The sequence below is a fragment of the Peromyscus californicus genome, unplaced genomic scaffold, assembly GCF_007827085.1.
Source record: "Peromyscus californicus insignis strain IS unplaced genomic scaffold, ASM782708v3 Scaffold_8__1_contigs__length_139910024, whole genome shotgun sequence".
Classification (NCBI taxonomy): domain Eukaryota; kingdom Metazoa; phylum Chordata; class Mammalia; order Rodentia; family Cricetidae; genus Peromyscus; species Peromyscus californicus.
Window position 1 is genome coordinate 49,847,421 of NW_026294606.1, and position 16,557 is coordinate 49,863,977.

At 39.3% G+C, this 16,557-nt stretch overlaps 1 protein-coding gene across 1 annotated transcript in view; it reads left to right on the forward strand.

Moving 5' to 3' along the window:
* Positions 1 to 16,557, forward strand: part of Ryr2 (ryanodine receptor 2) — a 594,119-nt gene that overhangs the window by 233,219 nt on the left and 344,343 nt on the right. Inside the window, 3 exon segments of the mRNA XM_052728780.1 lie at positions 8,414 to 8,428; positions 13,068 to 13,142; positions 15,617 to 15,695. Coding sequence (XP_052584740.1) covers positions 8,414 to 8,428; positions 13,068 to 13,142; positions 15,617 to 15,695 — 169 coding nt within the window.

A 16,557-nucleotide genomic window follows, 5' to 3' on the forward strand; every position in this document is an offset into this window, starting at 1 on the left:
GGTGCTCAACAGTGTAACTGTTGCTCCTTTCTGATGTGGGTGCCTCATCTTCACATCCACTTCACTGGCTTGCATAGCATGCATTCTGCAAGCCACATAAAGTTCTTAGGAACCTCATAAAACTTAAGCATATACATAGTAATATACACAGGTGATGCATATATAGGGTATAGGAAATTAAAATGGCGCCTTTGGATTTTCTTAGAGCATAAATCTGAATAGCTTCAAGATTCAAGTTCCCCCTCCCCACCTCTCTCCTCCCCCCCCCGTCCTTGTTTCCTCTCCTCCCTTCCCCTCTATTCTTCTCTCTTCCCTTTTGTCTTCCCTCCCTCCCTCTTTCCTCAGTCCATCCCTCCCCTTCACTCTCTCTGATCTGTCCTGTGCTCCTCTCCTCCTTTTCCTCCCTTCTTTCTTCTTCCCTTCCTTCCTCTGTTTTCTATTCTTTCCCTCCCTCTCTCCTTCTCTTCCTCCATCTTTCCCCCTCTCCTTCCTTCCCTCTCTACTTCCCTTCCTTCCTTCTTCCCTTCTCTTCTTTCCCCTTATTTCCCTTCTCTCTTCCTTCCCTCTGACCCCTTCTCTTCATTTCTCCTTTCCAGCTTCTCTTTTTCTCACTTCCTCCTCTTTGTTATTCTCGATTCCCTTCTTGCTCCCTTCTTCCCTTCCTCATGTTTCTCCCTCTTCTCTCTTTCCTTTCCTCCTCCTTCCATTTCCTCTCTTCTCTTGTCTTGCCCTTCCCCTTGTCCTCACCTCTTTTCTTCACCTCTTTTCTCTGTGCACTTCTTCTTCCCCTCTTTCTTTTTCCTCTTCTCCTGCCTTGTCACTCCTTGACTCCCTTCTTATCCTTCCTTCCTTCATCCTTTTCTTCCCCCTTCCCCCTCCTTTGCTCAACTTCTTTTTCCCTTTTACTAATGTCTCTTTGGAGCATCTGTGTACTTGTTTAAACATAAATCCATTAAGTTATAAAATGTAACTCTTCACACTTAAAAGAAAATTCTATTTCTGAGTCTTGATATAAAGGATATTTAACTATTATCTTCACTTACCCCATCCTCCCCTGACCTTTTCCTAACCTTGGTGTTAGTTTCTCACATGAAGGCCTGGGATTTCAGTCTATGAGAGGGGATCAGAAGAGAAAGAAACATACTGAAATTGTTACATATGGTATATTATTTGTAGATCAAGTGACTCCTTCCACTTATCTCTAAAAGATTCATAATGTTGCTATAGATATTAAAATACAAAATATTTTAAAATGTTTCCTAGCATCACAAAATAATGCATTGCATACCCAGCTATCATATGAGGGTATGTGAAAAAACATATCAGGATTCATTCATACTCAAAATGTATAAAGCATTCCATCTCTTGCGGTAGATAATTATTGGTTTGTTGGTGGCAGTCTTAGTATATAGGTCAGGCTTCATATGTCTTCAGTTACTTTGACCCATGTGTTTGCTGTAAGGGTCACTGTAGTGTTTTGTGTATAGAAAACTCTCTTTTGAGACAAGCTGGAAAAAGAAGAAAGCTCCAGATAGCTATTGACTTCACACTTTAGGCATTTCTGAGCTCTGTAATGTATACATGTCACTGAGCTAGAATGCCAAGTCTTACTCTAGATTATCAGCATCATTTCTTTTCCTTCTGAAGCAGAACTAGATAATTATGAAAACTTGTATCTGTCAAATCTATTGCACTCAGAAAACCAGGTCATTTAAATAATTTCTGTACTGAGTTATTGATTGGTTGGAAAAGACAACAGTTGACACACATCTGCTCCAAAATATGCTGTAGTCTTTTTAAGCATATCCACACATGTGTGCTCAACCAGATGTCAATAAGTGACCAGAGTGCTGGCAACATGAGTCACACAGGAGTGTGGCTGTGAGAGGTTTCCTGTGTATAACTGCCCTTTATGGGTTGAAGGCTGAGACCTGTTCTGATACTCTCTAGATCTCCATTTGCCATGCCCTTCTCATCATGCAGTATTGGATATTTTTGGTAGGGAAGTCTTAGAAAGTTAACAATGCATACAGAATATGCTCATCATAAGAGTAGTAGTTGACATTTCCCACAAATACGCATCTACAGATGTTATTCTATAGTATATAAGGAGTATGCTTTGAATGTGGGATTATTCATGTTAGACTATGTTTATCCTCTCAAACATATTGTGAGCATTCTTAATTAAATACAGCCACTGATTCACCCAAATCTTTGATGAAGGCACTTCTTTTTCTCAACATAGTGAAGCTACTTCACTCACAAGGGAGAGAGGAGAGGTGGCAGATGGAACATTGTGGGAAATCCTTACATCTTAGCTCATGGAGAGACAGGATATCACAAACATCTGACTTTGAATGAGCATCTTCTGTGTGGAGCAGGGTGTTTTAGTTTCTTAATGGGGAACCCAGGCTAGTCCTGCTCCTGAAACTGTTCCCTCAGAGTCCAGCATTCAGATCCTTTGAATGATAAGTCTCCTGAGTGAAGGTTCCTTGGTTGCCAGTTCTCTGTCTAGACACTTTTTTTTGGGCATCTTCCAGTAAAGATTCATTTAAAAATTGTAAGAGAGATTCTTAGATAAAAGTAATAACTTAAAAAAAATTTATTCATTAATTCATTTCATTTCATTCAGTGTGTGTGTGTGTGTGTGTGTGTGTGTGTGTGTGTGTGTGTGTGTGTGTGTGTGTGTATTTGTGTATTGTGGGGTGCACGTACCACAGTGCATGAGTAGAAGTTAATTAGTGGGAACTGGTTCTCTCCTTTTACCATGTAAGTCCCAGGAATCAAACTTAGTTCTGTATGATGCCTTCCTCTTAAGGGTGTAGGAATGGGTTCTTTTTCTCTGCCAATTAAAGAATTAAGGGGCAGAAAAGAAGTGTGACTGGAAATCTTGGAGAGTTTGAGTGGGGTCATCAATGATACCAAGCAAACCAGGGTCCTCTCTGGGGGGTTCTTAGTTTCACTAATAAAAAATATTAAGAATGATATCAAATAGACATTCAAAGATAATTCTTCAGAGTTTAAAAGAATTCTCCAGGGCAAGCACACTGTGAATTTGAAGCTGACTGAGGAGGTAAGTGGAGAAGATGAGCCAACATGGAGATCACCCACATGTTAACAGGCAGCCACACAGTAAGGAGGGGAGCTTTACAGAGATAGTAAGGAAGTTGAGAATATTAGAAAGTTACAAAAGAAAAGACCCAGGGTAGGCAAGCTGCAAATCTCAAAACTGCCCCTGAAGAGAGGAATGGAGATGCCCCATTGTTTGAGATAAGCTGGTGTGGAGGTCAGCACATGGAAATGAGAGGGATTTTAAAGAGAGAGAATAAGGAAGCTCAAGTACTAGGCAAGCATACCTAGGCTCTGTCCAGCATCAGAAAGAAAAAAGAAGAGAAAAAAGTGAATAGTTACACTTTTCTGAGTCTGGACTTAGAAAGGTCAGCAGACCCAGCACAGCATGGTGGGGGCTGATAGGAGCTGCACAGGGTGGAGTTCTAGGAAGAAAGAGTGCATTATCTGAAGGAGAACTCACCTGTCTATGGGTGGCCCCTTGGGTACGTTCCTGACCTGCTCAACAGAATTAACTCTTAAGGGAGAAGAGAAGGCAGGATTCCACCTAGATATAGAATCCATTTTTCCCTGTAATAGTCAGGCTTGGCTGGTGGCAGACACCCTTACTTGTAGAGACATCTCACTGGCACAGAATTATTAATGAAAAATTCATTTGTATTAGTCAGGGCTCTCTAGAATAACAGAACTTATAGAATGAATCTCTCTCTCTAATATATATATATTAATTATTATTTATAATTATTAATTATAATTATTATCTCTCTAATATATATATAATATATATATATATATATATATATTAGAATGACTTACAGGCTGTGGTCCAGCTAATCCAACAATGGAATGGCTAGCTGTGAAAGGAAAGTCCAAGAATCCAGGAGTTTTTCAGTACATGAGATTGGATGCCTCATCTGGTCTTCAGTAGACACTGGAATCTCAAATCCCAAATAAGTAGGCTCTGATGCCAGTGAAGGAATGGACTTGCTAGCAAGGCAAGGACAAACAGGCCAAGAGTAAAAGCTTCCTGCTCCCATGTCCTTATATAGGCTTCCAGCAGCCCATATTAGATTAGAACTGGATTAAATATCTGGATTAAAAGTGTGTCTTTTCCCAGCTCAAAAGATCTGAATTAAAGGCATGTCTTCCTACCGCAAAGATCTGAATTAGAGGTGGATTTTCCTCCTTCAAAGTAAGAAAAAATCCTCCATAGATGTGTCCACCATTTTTGGGTTTTAGTTCCAGATGTAGACAAGTCAACAACCAAGAATAGCCGTTACTGTTTCACATTACTAAACTGAATATGTTAAAGATAACAAGGCTGAGCCACAAGTCCTCACAATGGTCAAGGTGTTCCCTGAGTGACTGTTTCTTGCTTTGTACTGAGAACAAGATAGAGCATAATTTGGGGTTCTTTTGATGTCTGGCATTTGTTGTCTGTGTGAAGCATTGATATTTTACTTATAATCTCCTTGTAATCATTTGTGTTTCCCAAGTACACCTACTGGGGTCTTTCAGATCTATGGTGATGGGTGACCACATGGGATTGTGTTGTGTTCAGTCAATCATTTGTCCAGCAGTATCACCTCTGCCTGTGCTGAGAGGGTATGCTAGCAATTTCTCTCCCTGTTTTAACATTAGTAAAGGTGTTGTGGGCAGTCATACCTCAGCTCTTGCTCTTCACATCATCTGTGAAATCTATAGCAACTGAACTGACCCTAGATAGCACTTGATAGCCGCATGCAGTTTTACACCAGAGAACTAAAACTCTGTGTTTCTGTGCAAATTGGTCACCATCTGTCTTATTTAAGGTTACTGTTGCTGTGATGAACCACCATGACCAAAAACAACTCTGGGAGGAAAAGGTTTGTTTCACTTACAGTTCCACACAACAGTTCATCATCAAAAGCAGCGAGGAGGAACCTGGAAGCAGGAGTTGATGCAGAGGCCATGGAGGAGAGCTGCTTACTGGCTTGCTCTCACAGAAAAGCTCGCCAAGCTTTGAATACTCAATGACTTTTCTAGCCTAAAATCCTTTCATACCATCTAAGAACTTCTACCAGAATGGGAAGTGGGTCAGAACCTGTGCAACATGCCCATGCTATAATCGCCCTTATCATGACCCCTTACTCCACTTTCTCTACTGAAATCTTAGCTTGTGTCCAGAGAAATTTTCACAAGTGAAATTAGTTCAGTTTATCTCTCATTATATTTATTTTAAGCATAAACATGGTGTTCTCAGCATAGAGAGAGGATGTGTCATAAAGGGTTTCCTTAGTTGATTTTGTTGTTGTCTTTTTCTTTTAATCATACCTACGTGGTGTTGGGATGGAGATCAAACTAATATATCCATTCCTCCTGATTTAATGCTGTTTCTTTCTTCCTTTCCCATGAGTGATCCCTTTGGAAAAATCTTCTGTTGTCATCGCTTTGTTGATAGTTACAACTTAAGCCAAATTATTCAAGAGATTTGAAAAGAAAGAAGGTTAATCTGGATCTAAGCTGCAGTCAGTCTCTTGTGCTCTTGGTTGTCCCGGGACAGCTGTGTGGCATCCATACGTGCTGTTCTTTCTCATTCTGCAGATGGATGCTTCCACCTTCCCTTAGCTGTTCTGTTCATTCTACTCCATTGTATGGTCAGGTCTCCTGCTCTGTGTCTTCCTCTTCCTCTTCCTGATGTTATACACGACTATATATTCTGAAGAGCCAACCTGGGCAACTCTGCTGACTACTTTGTAAAATTACCTTCTGCCACTGTAAAGTAGTTAACTTAGGAAACTGCCAAATCAAATCAAGAATAGTTTTTAAAGAAAAATTTCCAATCCCAACCCAATTAAAATCCACAGAAAGTATCTATTGTAACCATGTGCCATTTGAAAAATGTTGATTTTTTGTTTGTTTCTTCTAAATATGACATGAAAATGATTCTCTCCATTTCCTCATGGGATCATATTTCCATTGTCCTATTTTGATCTCTGTTGCTATGATAAAACACCTTGACCAGAAGCAACTTGGGTAGAAAAACTTCATCTTACACTTCCAGGTCATAGTCCATCATTGAAAGACATCAGGGTAGAACCATGGAGGAAAGGTGCTTGTTGGCTCACTGTCTTGTGCTTAGCTGGCTTTCTTACACAGCCCTGGACCACCCACCAAGGTAATAATGCTTCCCATAGTAAGATGGGCCCTCCTGCATCAATTAACAATCAAGAGAATCCCTCACAGATACACATACAGGTCAGTTTGATCTAGGCAATCCCTCTATGAGGCTTCTCCTCTAAGATAACTTTAGGCAGTATCACATTAACAGTGGAAGCTAACCATTAGGACATCCAATATTGTCAGATATGAGGGCATGTATTGTTTTGGTATGGAAAGTAAGTTTCCTGTTGTCATTGACCATTAATATCAGTTACATTTTTTTTGTAACTAACTTCCTGCATTTTCTAAGTGAATAATAAAAATTCTCTTTTACTTTTTATTATTTGACAGCTCATACATTTATACAATACATTTAAGTCCATTTCACCTCCATCCCACTTCCTTTCTTTCCCACTGGAACCCTTTTCCTAAGAAGTTCCTCACACCACCTAAGAAGTTCCTTTTGTGCATGGTCCACAGAGTTTACCTGGAGTTCCTTGACTGAGCATGGTGGGAGGTCTTCAATTTTTTTGAATTTATTTTCTTGTTGTTGCATTTTAACCAAAGCTTCCCCTTCTTCACCACCATCCACTCCTCCACTGTTTCTCTTCCAGTAGAGGTGAGCATCCCCTGGAGGTCCACCTACCATGGTATATCAAGCTGCACTGAGGCCAGGCACCCCATCCTCAAGCAAGGGTGGATGAGGCAATCTGGCAGGAGGAATGGGTCCCCAAATCAGGCAACAGAATCAGAGACATCCTTTGCTTTCACTGCTAGGAGTTGGTGGGAGGTTATTTAACAGGTCATGGGCAACTTTCCAGTTGTGACATCACTGAATAAAATGACATCCTCCCCAACAACCATTAACTGTTGATATATTCCCTCAGGGAATATTGTGGCCTCTTATAGCACCACCCTCTCCATAATGAATTGTTGGTGGACCTAATCTTGTGCAGGTATTGTGCAGATTTTCACAGCTGCAGTGTTATGAGTATAGTGGCCATGCCATGTCCAGAAGACATCTTTTTGTTTCCCAGCTCCCCATCTTCTAGCTCTTACACCTTCTCCATCACCTGTGTCACCATGTTTCCTGAGATCTGGAGGGCGGTGTATGACTGCTCATTTAGAGCCGAGCATACCACCATCACTTATCCTTACCACTTTGTCCTGTTATGGTTCTCTGTGTTACCTGCCTGCAGTGAGCTTCTATAATGATAGCTTGGAGCAGTGCTAATCTCAATGGTGAAGCAGAGGTGGGCAAGAATTTCCCTTGACATTATAATATAGAAAATGAAAAACATCACTCACAATGGTATTTCCACTTATTTATACACATGCTTCTGTTTATATGTGTTTCAGGGAAGCAACTGTAATATTTACAAACATGTATATTGGAAAATGTTCCCTGGATGTTTTCCTTAAACCTAATGGGGATATGTCCATATTTTTTCTTAATATGTTTTAAATCTGTTTATAACAACTTACTTCAGCCCTAAGTTGGGAAATCAAACATTTTCCTCCTTCTTGAATGTTTATCTATGTACCTTCCCAGAAACAAATCCAAGAAACTAGAGGGCATCTAGTAAAGACTAGGAAAGATGTAAATGTTTTACAGAAGAGATAAGAGCTGTATTAGAGAGGTTGTGCTGTGTTTAGAGAAAAGGAGAAATAGCTTGTGTGCCTTTCTTTGAAATGCATCTCTCACCATAGGCAGCATCTAAGGACTGCTTCCTGTTCCCTGCATGAAGGATGTTCGGCTCCATGTTTCAGAGTTTCCTAATCTGTTTCTTCTTACCTACCAGCTTTACTAAACTTAGTTGGGTTGTCTTGTATCACTGCATTTATGCCAAAAGAGATGAAATGAAGTTTTTTTATTTAAGCATTTGCAGAGAATAAATGGAAGATTATACCTCTTCAGTGCTTGGATGTCATAAATTGAGCCAGGCATTTTTAAACTAGTGTGGCATGTTTTCACAGAAAACAGCTGAACTAATGTAAAGATTCCTTTAAAAAGATTTTGCTTGCTATAGCATTTTTCTAGCATGTAGTTGAATATACGTTCTGTTGCAACATCAGTGTGAATTTTCTGTTTATCGTTGACATTGCTCCACTTAGAACAGTGGGGTTTTGATAAATAAGGTAGTTTGAGTCCTTGCAATGATTTGTATTTAATATTTTCTCTCTTTTCTTTATGTTTCCACAGAAGTTCATGATGAAGGTGAGGCCTTGATCTTCTGCTGTGTGTGTGATAGTTCCTGTCTTAGTATGGGTATATGTGATAATTCACGTCTCTTAGTGTGGGTATATGTAATACTTCCTATATTTTAGTATGGCTATATGTAGTATATATAGTCTTTCTTTCTTTTTCTTTCTTTCTTTCTTTCTTTCTTTCTTTCTTTCTTTCTTTCTTTCTTTCTTTCTTCCTTCCTTCCTTCCTTCCTTCCTTCCTTCCTTCCTTTCTTTCTTTCTTTCTTTCTTTCTTTCTTTCTTTCTTTCTTTCTTTCTTTCTTTTCGACTTTTTGAGATAAAGCTTCTCTGTGTAGCCCTGGCTGTCCTCGAACTCACTTTGTAGACCAGGCTGGCCTCGAATTGAGAGATTCACTTGCCTCTGCCTCCCAAGTGCTGGGATTAAGGACATGTGCTGTAGTGTTGCTTATGTATGGTCAAAGGCAATATTCCATAAATTTTAGGATGGCTATATATAGTATTTTATAAGTTTTAGGATGGTTATACAAACTTGCTTTATGTTTGCACAATAACTTTCCTTTAAAAAATTTTAAATGAAATCAAATATTTAACATTTAAATGTAAATCATCTGTTTTGGTTTTATAATTTAAATAAATTTTGACACTTTAGGGTCATATAGCACCAAATTAAGTTTAATTAGTCATCTTTAGGGATTTCTTCCATTAAAGTATTTTTCAATTGTTACTTGATTAGAATGCTACCTTTGTAGGGATTCTGGCTGTTTTGCTTTTGGAAGACACTTATGTGAATCTCATGGGACCTTACATTGGGAAATGAGAAGAAATTCCATATTAGTTACTTTTCTGTTGCTGTGATGAAATGCTGTGACCAAGGCAACTTATAGAAGAGAGAGTTTGTTTTAGCTCATGGTTCCAGAAGGCTGGAGTCCGTCATGGTGGGAAGGCATGGCAAACAAGCTGCAGGCATGGTGCCTGGAGCAGGGACTTGGGAGATCACATTCAACCATAAACATGAAGCAGAGGATTAACTGCAAGCAGGGTGATGCTATGTCCTCTCCAGGCTTGCCTCAAGTGACATTCTTCCTCTAGCAAGGCTACATAACTGAAACCTCTTCCAACAGTGCTGCCAACCGGAGGTCAAGTGTTCAAATACCCCAGCCTCGGTGGAACATTTCTTATTCAAACCACCACAAGCATCAATAACTACATATTTGTTCTAGAAAAGAAAGTAATTCATCCCTATTTTATTTCTCAACTAACTTAGAAAATTGGAAGCCCTTCAAAGGAGACATCTCAAGAGGTTAAAGCACGTGGTAATGTCACTGAAGGAAGAAGTTGAAGACAGAGAGGGAAATGAAGTTGAATTTTTTGGGGCAGTTTCAGCCACATTATCCTATAATTATTCAAGAAGCTTGCTGTTTTATGCTAAAACCTCAGAAACAATAAATACATCTATTTGTATTCAGTTAATAAATACTTAATACAATTTGTAACCTGAAGAAACATCATTTTAAAGATAGAAATTCCTGGAAATATGGATGAAAATTTGGATATGGATTGAAAAGGAAAGAAATGAGACAGTTCTCTTGCACATCTATTGACTGAGTTAGTTAAGGCTTTCATTCCCATCCTAAACCCCAGGGTAGGAATTGTTGCCTTTCCTAGGTTGACCCTATTCACTAATAGTAAAGACCATGAGACTGCTGATTAGATGACAGAGCCTAGTATTTATTTCTTTGAAGCTACCTCTTAATGAAGATGTGGAACATCTTTCAAAATATCATGTCACTCAGCTCTTATTTTTCAGTAGAAAACACTGGTGTATGATAAGGAAAGGGTGCTACATGCTGTATTACATCTATCATGACAAGTGTTTTGGTTGTGTAGATATGATAAGCATGAAAATATGAATATATGCCATTTCCTGCAGATATTAATAAATAGTGACCTTGGGTTGAAAAAATTCAGTTTTTGTTTTTGCCGAATATGCATTTACTATATTTATTGAATCATTGCCTGCTAACCCCGACCTCTAAACCATGCTGTATTCACAGGTGCATACACTCATCAACCAAATTACTTACCCCCAAGTCCATTGCAGGAGCTGATTTGTAAAACAGTACAGATAGAAACATGAGGTTGGCCACTTAAATCCAGATGTTATATACCTTTAAGACAGAATTGGGTTCTGATTTCTCTTAAGTGTGGGACAGAATTCATCACATTAGATATTGAGGAAAGGTTGGTGTCTCATTAAACAGAGCACACACATGTGATTAGGGCAGTTTGCACCACTTAGTAGGATGAACATGATCAGTTTTTATCTTGTAATCCTGATATACAGCCAGGTGGATGTGTACTTGTTATGGGAACCTGTTTGTGATTGCTGGTGCCAAGGTTCTTGTGTTGGTGTTATCTAACTCATGGTAGTTTGTTCAGGGGACTTGTGGTTTCCACACTAGCACAGGTGAGAGGCTGGCCACTTACCGTCAAGCCACTATTTGCTCAATGTTTTACTGGGTTGGCCAAGCCAGGCATCTTGTTAGAATCATTCTTGATATTTTTGTGGGGTTCAGGACTTAAGGATTGCAGGACTGTTAGAGAATTTTTTGTAACTGGGATTCAATTTGGCTGGAAATGTCAGACCCCACCAGACCCTGATGCCCCTGGGTGAGGCTCCTTTTACCTCCAGTTATTCTTAGACCTTGGGCAAGGTTGGGCAGAGAGGCATTTTCTCTGAAGATTTTTCCTCCATGAAACAACTATTTTTTCTTTATTCCTGATGTTAATATTTGTACATATACTTAAATGTTTCTCCACTTAAATGTCTGAACACTGTGAAAGAAATCTTATTACAGATTATCCTTGCTGTGTATAATGTCTGTTTCTAGGCCATGGTTCTGTGTCACAGGACTTCTAGAGTTCCATGACACATGACAGCCTCCCAGGGGTATAGAAGATTAGTGAACCACATTTCCTTCTTTCCCCTATTCCTCTCCCAGCCTCTCTCCTCCCATCCCCTTCCCCCTTTTATCCCTTCTTTCTGTCCCCCTCCCTCAGAATTGTACCCAGGACTTGCATGTGATAATCCTTATTACCCTACCACTGAGCTTCTTTGCAGCTCTGATTTCATTTTTTACAAAAGCCTCACAGAATGACAGCTTTGAATCAGACTATCAGAGTGTTTCTGTACAGAGGAAGGGTTCTCTGTCCGCCCTGGTTTAGTATCACACAGCTTCAAAAGTGGCATGACATAGTATAGCCATACTTAAGATGTTTAGATATTATATTTTATAGTTAGTGAATTTAATGGCTTTGATAGTAAATAATATAAAAGATTGATTAATAAGCCAGTATATATTGCAATCATGTATTTTTAAAAATATTGAGCCTAAAAAACAGCACTGAAGGTTGAATATAGAACCAACAATATTCATGTATTGGTAAACCACTGTTATTGGTCCTCATCATTACCATTCAGATTTTATATTTATGTGGGCTACAGATTTAAGCTTATGACAGTAATACCTCAAGTGCAGCTGTAGAAATCCAGCTGTTCTCCTGTCCCACAAAGTGGAAGAGATAGATAGCCCCTATGACTGTTTCTCTAAAGAAATATAAGTGTAGCCGGGTGATGGTGGCGCACGTCTTTAATCCCAGCACTCGGGAGGCAGAGGCAGGCAGATCTTTGTGAGTTCAAGGCCAGCCTGGTCTTCAGAGTGAGATCCAGGAAAGGCACAAAGCTACACAGAGAAACCCTGTCTCGAAAAACCAAAAAAAAAAAAAAGAAAGAAAGAAAGAAATGTAAGTGTAGATTGTACATTGAGTTCACACCCAAGTGTAGACACTGACACTTTAGTTTACAATGTGATTTCATCAGGAGGACATTTTTTACTTGGTCCTAGAAATGTAAAGGCCCACAAAGGGCCAGCGATGCTAAATTTGTCTTACAATGACTTGTGAACTTTACATGAGAATTTTTCTTTTTTTAGATGACATTCAGAAGTATCACTTAGGTTTCATTTGAAAGTTGGGACATTTTTATCCACTTATATCTTATGGATTTATTTTACATTATTCTGTAATATTGAGTCTGTCAGTCATCTCTATGGGAATGAGAATAGCCTCCCACCTAGAAGTGGGGTAACCATTTTCACAGGTCTTTTTAAAAAGTCAGATTTTACCTTTCATTAAATCATGGGCTCTCTTAAATTACAAATCCCATTAAGAGAAGATGGTCACCCCAAATACAGAATTTCATTACTGTACCCCCTCTTCTTTCTCAAGCACCTTAATTGAGGTAGGGGGCATGTATGGTATATGTCTTCGTACACATACACCACAGGCAGGTATATATGTCCTTGTACACATACACCACAGGTAGATGTATGCCTTTGTACACATACACCATAGGCAGGTGTATGCCTTTGTACACATACACCATAGGCAGGTGTATGCCTTTGTACACATACACCATAGCTAAGTGTATACCTTTGTATACATATACCATAGGTAGGTGTATCCCAGTACTTTTGTTTTACTCTTTCTTACTGAACTTTCCTATGAAGACAGAAGAAAAATGTATTGACCTAGTTCTTTACTCATTCATGATTCTCCTCTTCTCTACCCTTCTTCTGTCCTTTCCATAGACTGCTCAAGGTGGAGGCCACCGGACACTCCTCTATGGACATGCCATATTGCTACGCCATTCCTACAGTGGTATGGTGAGTGAACATCTTGACTGGTCTAGAGTCAGATAGACTGTCTAGAATGTTGAGGGTATCATTTCAGTAATGATAGTAATGAGTTTGAATAGATACGTTCTTTAATACCCTAGTGTCTTGTTTAGTTTTCTCATTTATAAGATGAAGGTTAGATTAATACATATCAGGTATGACTCCTATTTTCAATGCCTTTGATAGATTTTTTTTTTTTTTTTTTTTGCTTAGAAACTGTATGACCGTGGCAGGCTTCTTGCTATCTAGTTCTTATATCCTAAACTAACCCACTTCTATAAGTCTATATATTCTCATGTGGCTCATGGCTTACCAGTCTCTTTACATCTTACTTCTCATGGCAGTGGCTGGCAGCATCTCCTGACTCAGCCTTCCACCTCCCAGAATTCTCCTCTCTGCTTATCCCGTCTATACTATACTTCCTGCCTGGCTCATGGCCAATCAGCATTTTATTTATCAATCAATCAGAGCAACACATTCACAGCATACAGAAAGACATCCCTAGCACTTCCCCTTTTCTTTTTTTCAAAAGGGTTTTAACTTTAACATAGTAAAATTACATATAACAAAACAATTATAAAGCAAGAATTACAGTTCTAATATCTAGTCTATTTGTATGATAGATTTTTAATATATGTAGAAAAGCAAATTTTAGGAAGAGGCAAGTATAAAATCCAAATGCTATTTTCCATTTCTAATTTTGTTTCAACCATTAATTCATAAGTGCATTAAAATATCCAGATCCAAGGGATCTGACACCCTTTTGTGGCATCCAAGGTTACCTTCATTCATATGCACATACATATACATAATGTAAAAAATATCAAAATAAAACTTAAAATACCTTTTGGAAAAGTAAGATAAAATACTATCTGTGGAGATCCACAGAGCCTCTTGTCTGTCATCTTGAGAGGGAGTGCTTTGCAGTCAAGATGGAGAGTGAGTCTCCAGGTCAGTTTGATTCCACAGCCCTAGGATCTTGACTTCCAACTGCTGTGCCTGCTCATCCAGCCCATTCCTCCATCTCCCTTCATACACCTGCGGACACCATTTAGCCAGATGTGCCATGTTCCATAAAAGGGTTGCTTAGTGTTGGCATTAACCACCCAGGCCTTTGGGAAGGGGGTTAGCCTTGCTTAGTTCCCACCATTGTTTCTGAATTTTCTTTGCTGGAGCCCCTTCTCACTGGCAAAGTACTTGTTTCACACAGATGGTCCGGTATTTTAAGCTCATACCACATTCATCTTAGTGTCCTCATTCTTCTGTCACTTAACAAGGTGTTTGAAGTTGGGGGCAGGGAAGCTGGCATGAAAAATGATCTAAACTTTATATCTAAGAATAGATACACTTAAGATAATCTAAAGATGGAGGGAATGAGGCAGTGCAGTTGAGACAGTCAGAGTCCCCCGAGAGAAATGTGTTTGTGGATATTCGTGTTGCCCTCCTTTTATCAGGATGAAGAACTGCATACCCAAGTAGATTCTGGGTGTTTCTTTTATGAAAACTAAAGTAGAAGATAAAAGTGACTAGTGCTCAGGTTTCTTTTGGGGACAGCGTTTTGATGTAAGATCATGTTGTACATTTGCAGAAGGCCATGACTATCACATGAGGGGAGAGATATACAAACATGTCCCGATCACTTTTCTCCCTGTCCTGACAGAGTTCATTTCCCTAGTCTCTTGTGAGGGGCAAAGGTCTGCCTTTCCTTATTCCTGTTGCTTTGAAGGCCTTCTGTGCAAGTGATGCTTTGCCTCCGATGTTGGGAGGTCTCTGCTTCTCACAGAATCAAAATTTTTAGAGAAACACTAATCAGAGATAGACCGATAGCAGCTTACTTGTCCAAATTGGACTCTGATATGACTGTACACATTTTATAATAATTTAATTTTAGTTAGCATATAAATTATAATATATCTGCACTCATATACACGTGTACATTATGCTTTGTTCTCGCTCACCTCCCTCACCGCTGTCCCTCCTCTGCCCTTCCTGGTCTTCTTTCCTCCAAATGGTCCCTTTTTCTGCTTTCATGTCACATAGAGCCTATTGCTCTCTCTCACTTCCTCTCCCTTCTCCATTTACACCTTCCCATCTTTCTCATAGTCCCTCTTCTACTTCATGTGCTCACACATCACCCATCACCCTATTCAGAATGGCTGTCATCCAAAAAAAATGATAGCAAATGATAGTGAGGATATGGAAAGGCAGGAACCCTTACGTGCTGATTGTGATAATGTAAACTTATGCAGCCACCATGGAAATCAGTGTGGAAGTACTTCCAAAAAGCTAAAAATAGAGTGACCATGTGACTCAGCTCTACCATGTGTGGGTATGTGCCCATAAAATTCTAAGTCAACAGACCATAGATGTACTTGCTCATCCATGTCTATTGCTGCATTAATAATGGTAGCTTCAGTAGGACTGTCCACATTTTGTGGTGATGACTGATCTTGTATTTTTAGTATCTGTGCTGTCTCTCCACCTCCCGGTCTTCCACTGACAAACTGGCCTTTGATGTTGGTCTTCAAGAAGACACCACAGGTGAGTACCTGGTACTGTAATGGAACCCTACTCAGAGAGAGTCTGGCTAGACATGGTCAGAGACACATGAGGTGGCTGTTTGTATCATAAAGTCAGGAAAGTGATTTTCTCTTTGACATTTTTGGTAGAGTGGGAGAATGTATTTTTTCCTTCTGGTTGATTATTCCTAGGTGATTGGTTAGATATAAAATTTTGACAGCATATCCTTACTTGTGGGTTGAGAGAGATAAAGTCAATGCATACTGCATGATGGATTGGCTATGGTAAAGCTTGCTGATGTTTGCTGAACAGTTTGTAAAGTATCACTGCATGACTTTTAATCATTCGTCTTCAAACATTCCTAGGTATAATATAATAGTGTGCTCAACGTTAGCACTCAAACACAAAAGTATAAAATGAAATTCTTTGTTGCTTTGCCTCCAGGGCTCTGCTGTGCTGTGTGTCCAAAAAGACAGCTGTTTCCCTATTTTGGAAACAACGAAAAAGGTTTATCCAAAACATTTATCCTTCCATAAAATCCAAATATGAGAGCACAAGGTTTTTCCGTGTTCTTGTTCTTTGTCATCTGCCTCTACGTTGACTCACTGTACCCCAATTAGAGCATTTTGTCTTTTACAATGAGCAGGCATGACTTCTGGAATGAAATTTTAGTAACAGAGCTAGGGATGTAACTCAGTGGTAGAGCACTTGTCTACCATGTGATGAGTCCTGGGTTCAATTCTAAATGTCAAAAAAAAAAAATTAGATGCCAAGTAGAAAAAGGGATGGAAGGAGAGAATCTAACTTTTATGTTGTTCTTCCCTGCTCACTCCATTTTACCTCTTTAAAAAAAATAGTTCTCAATGAAGATGTTGTTCAGTGA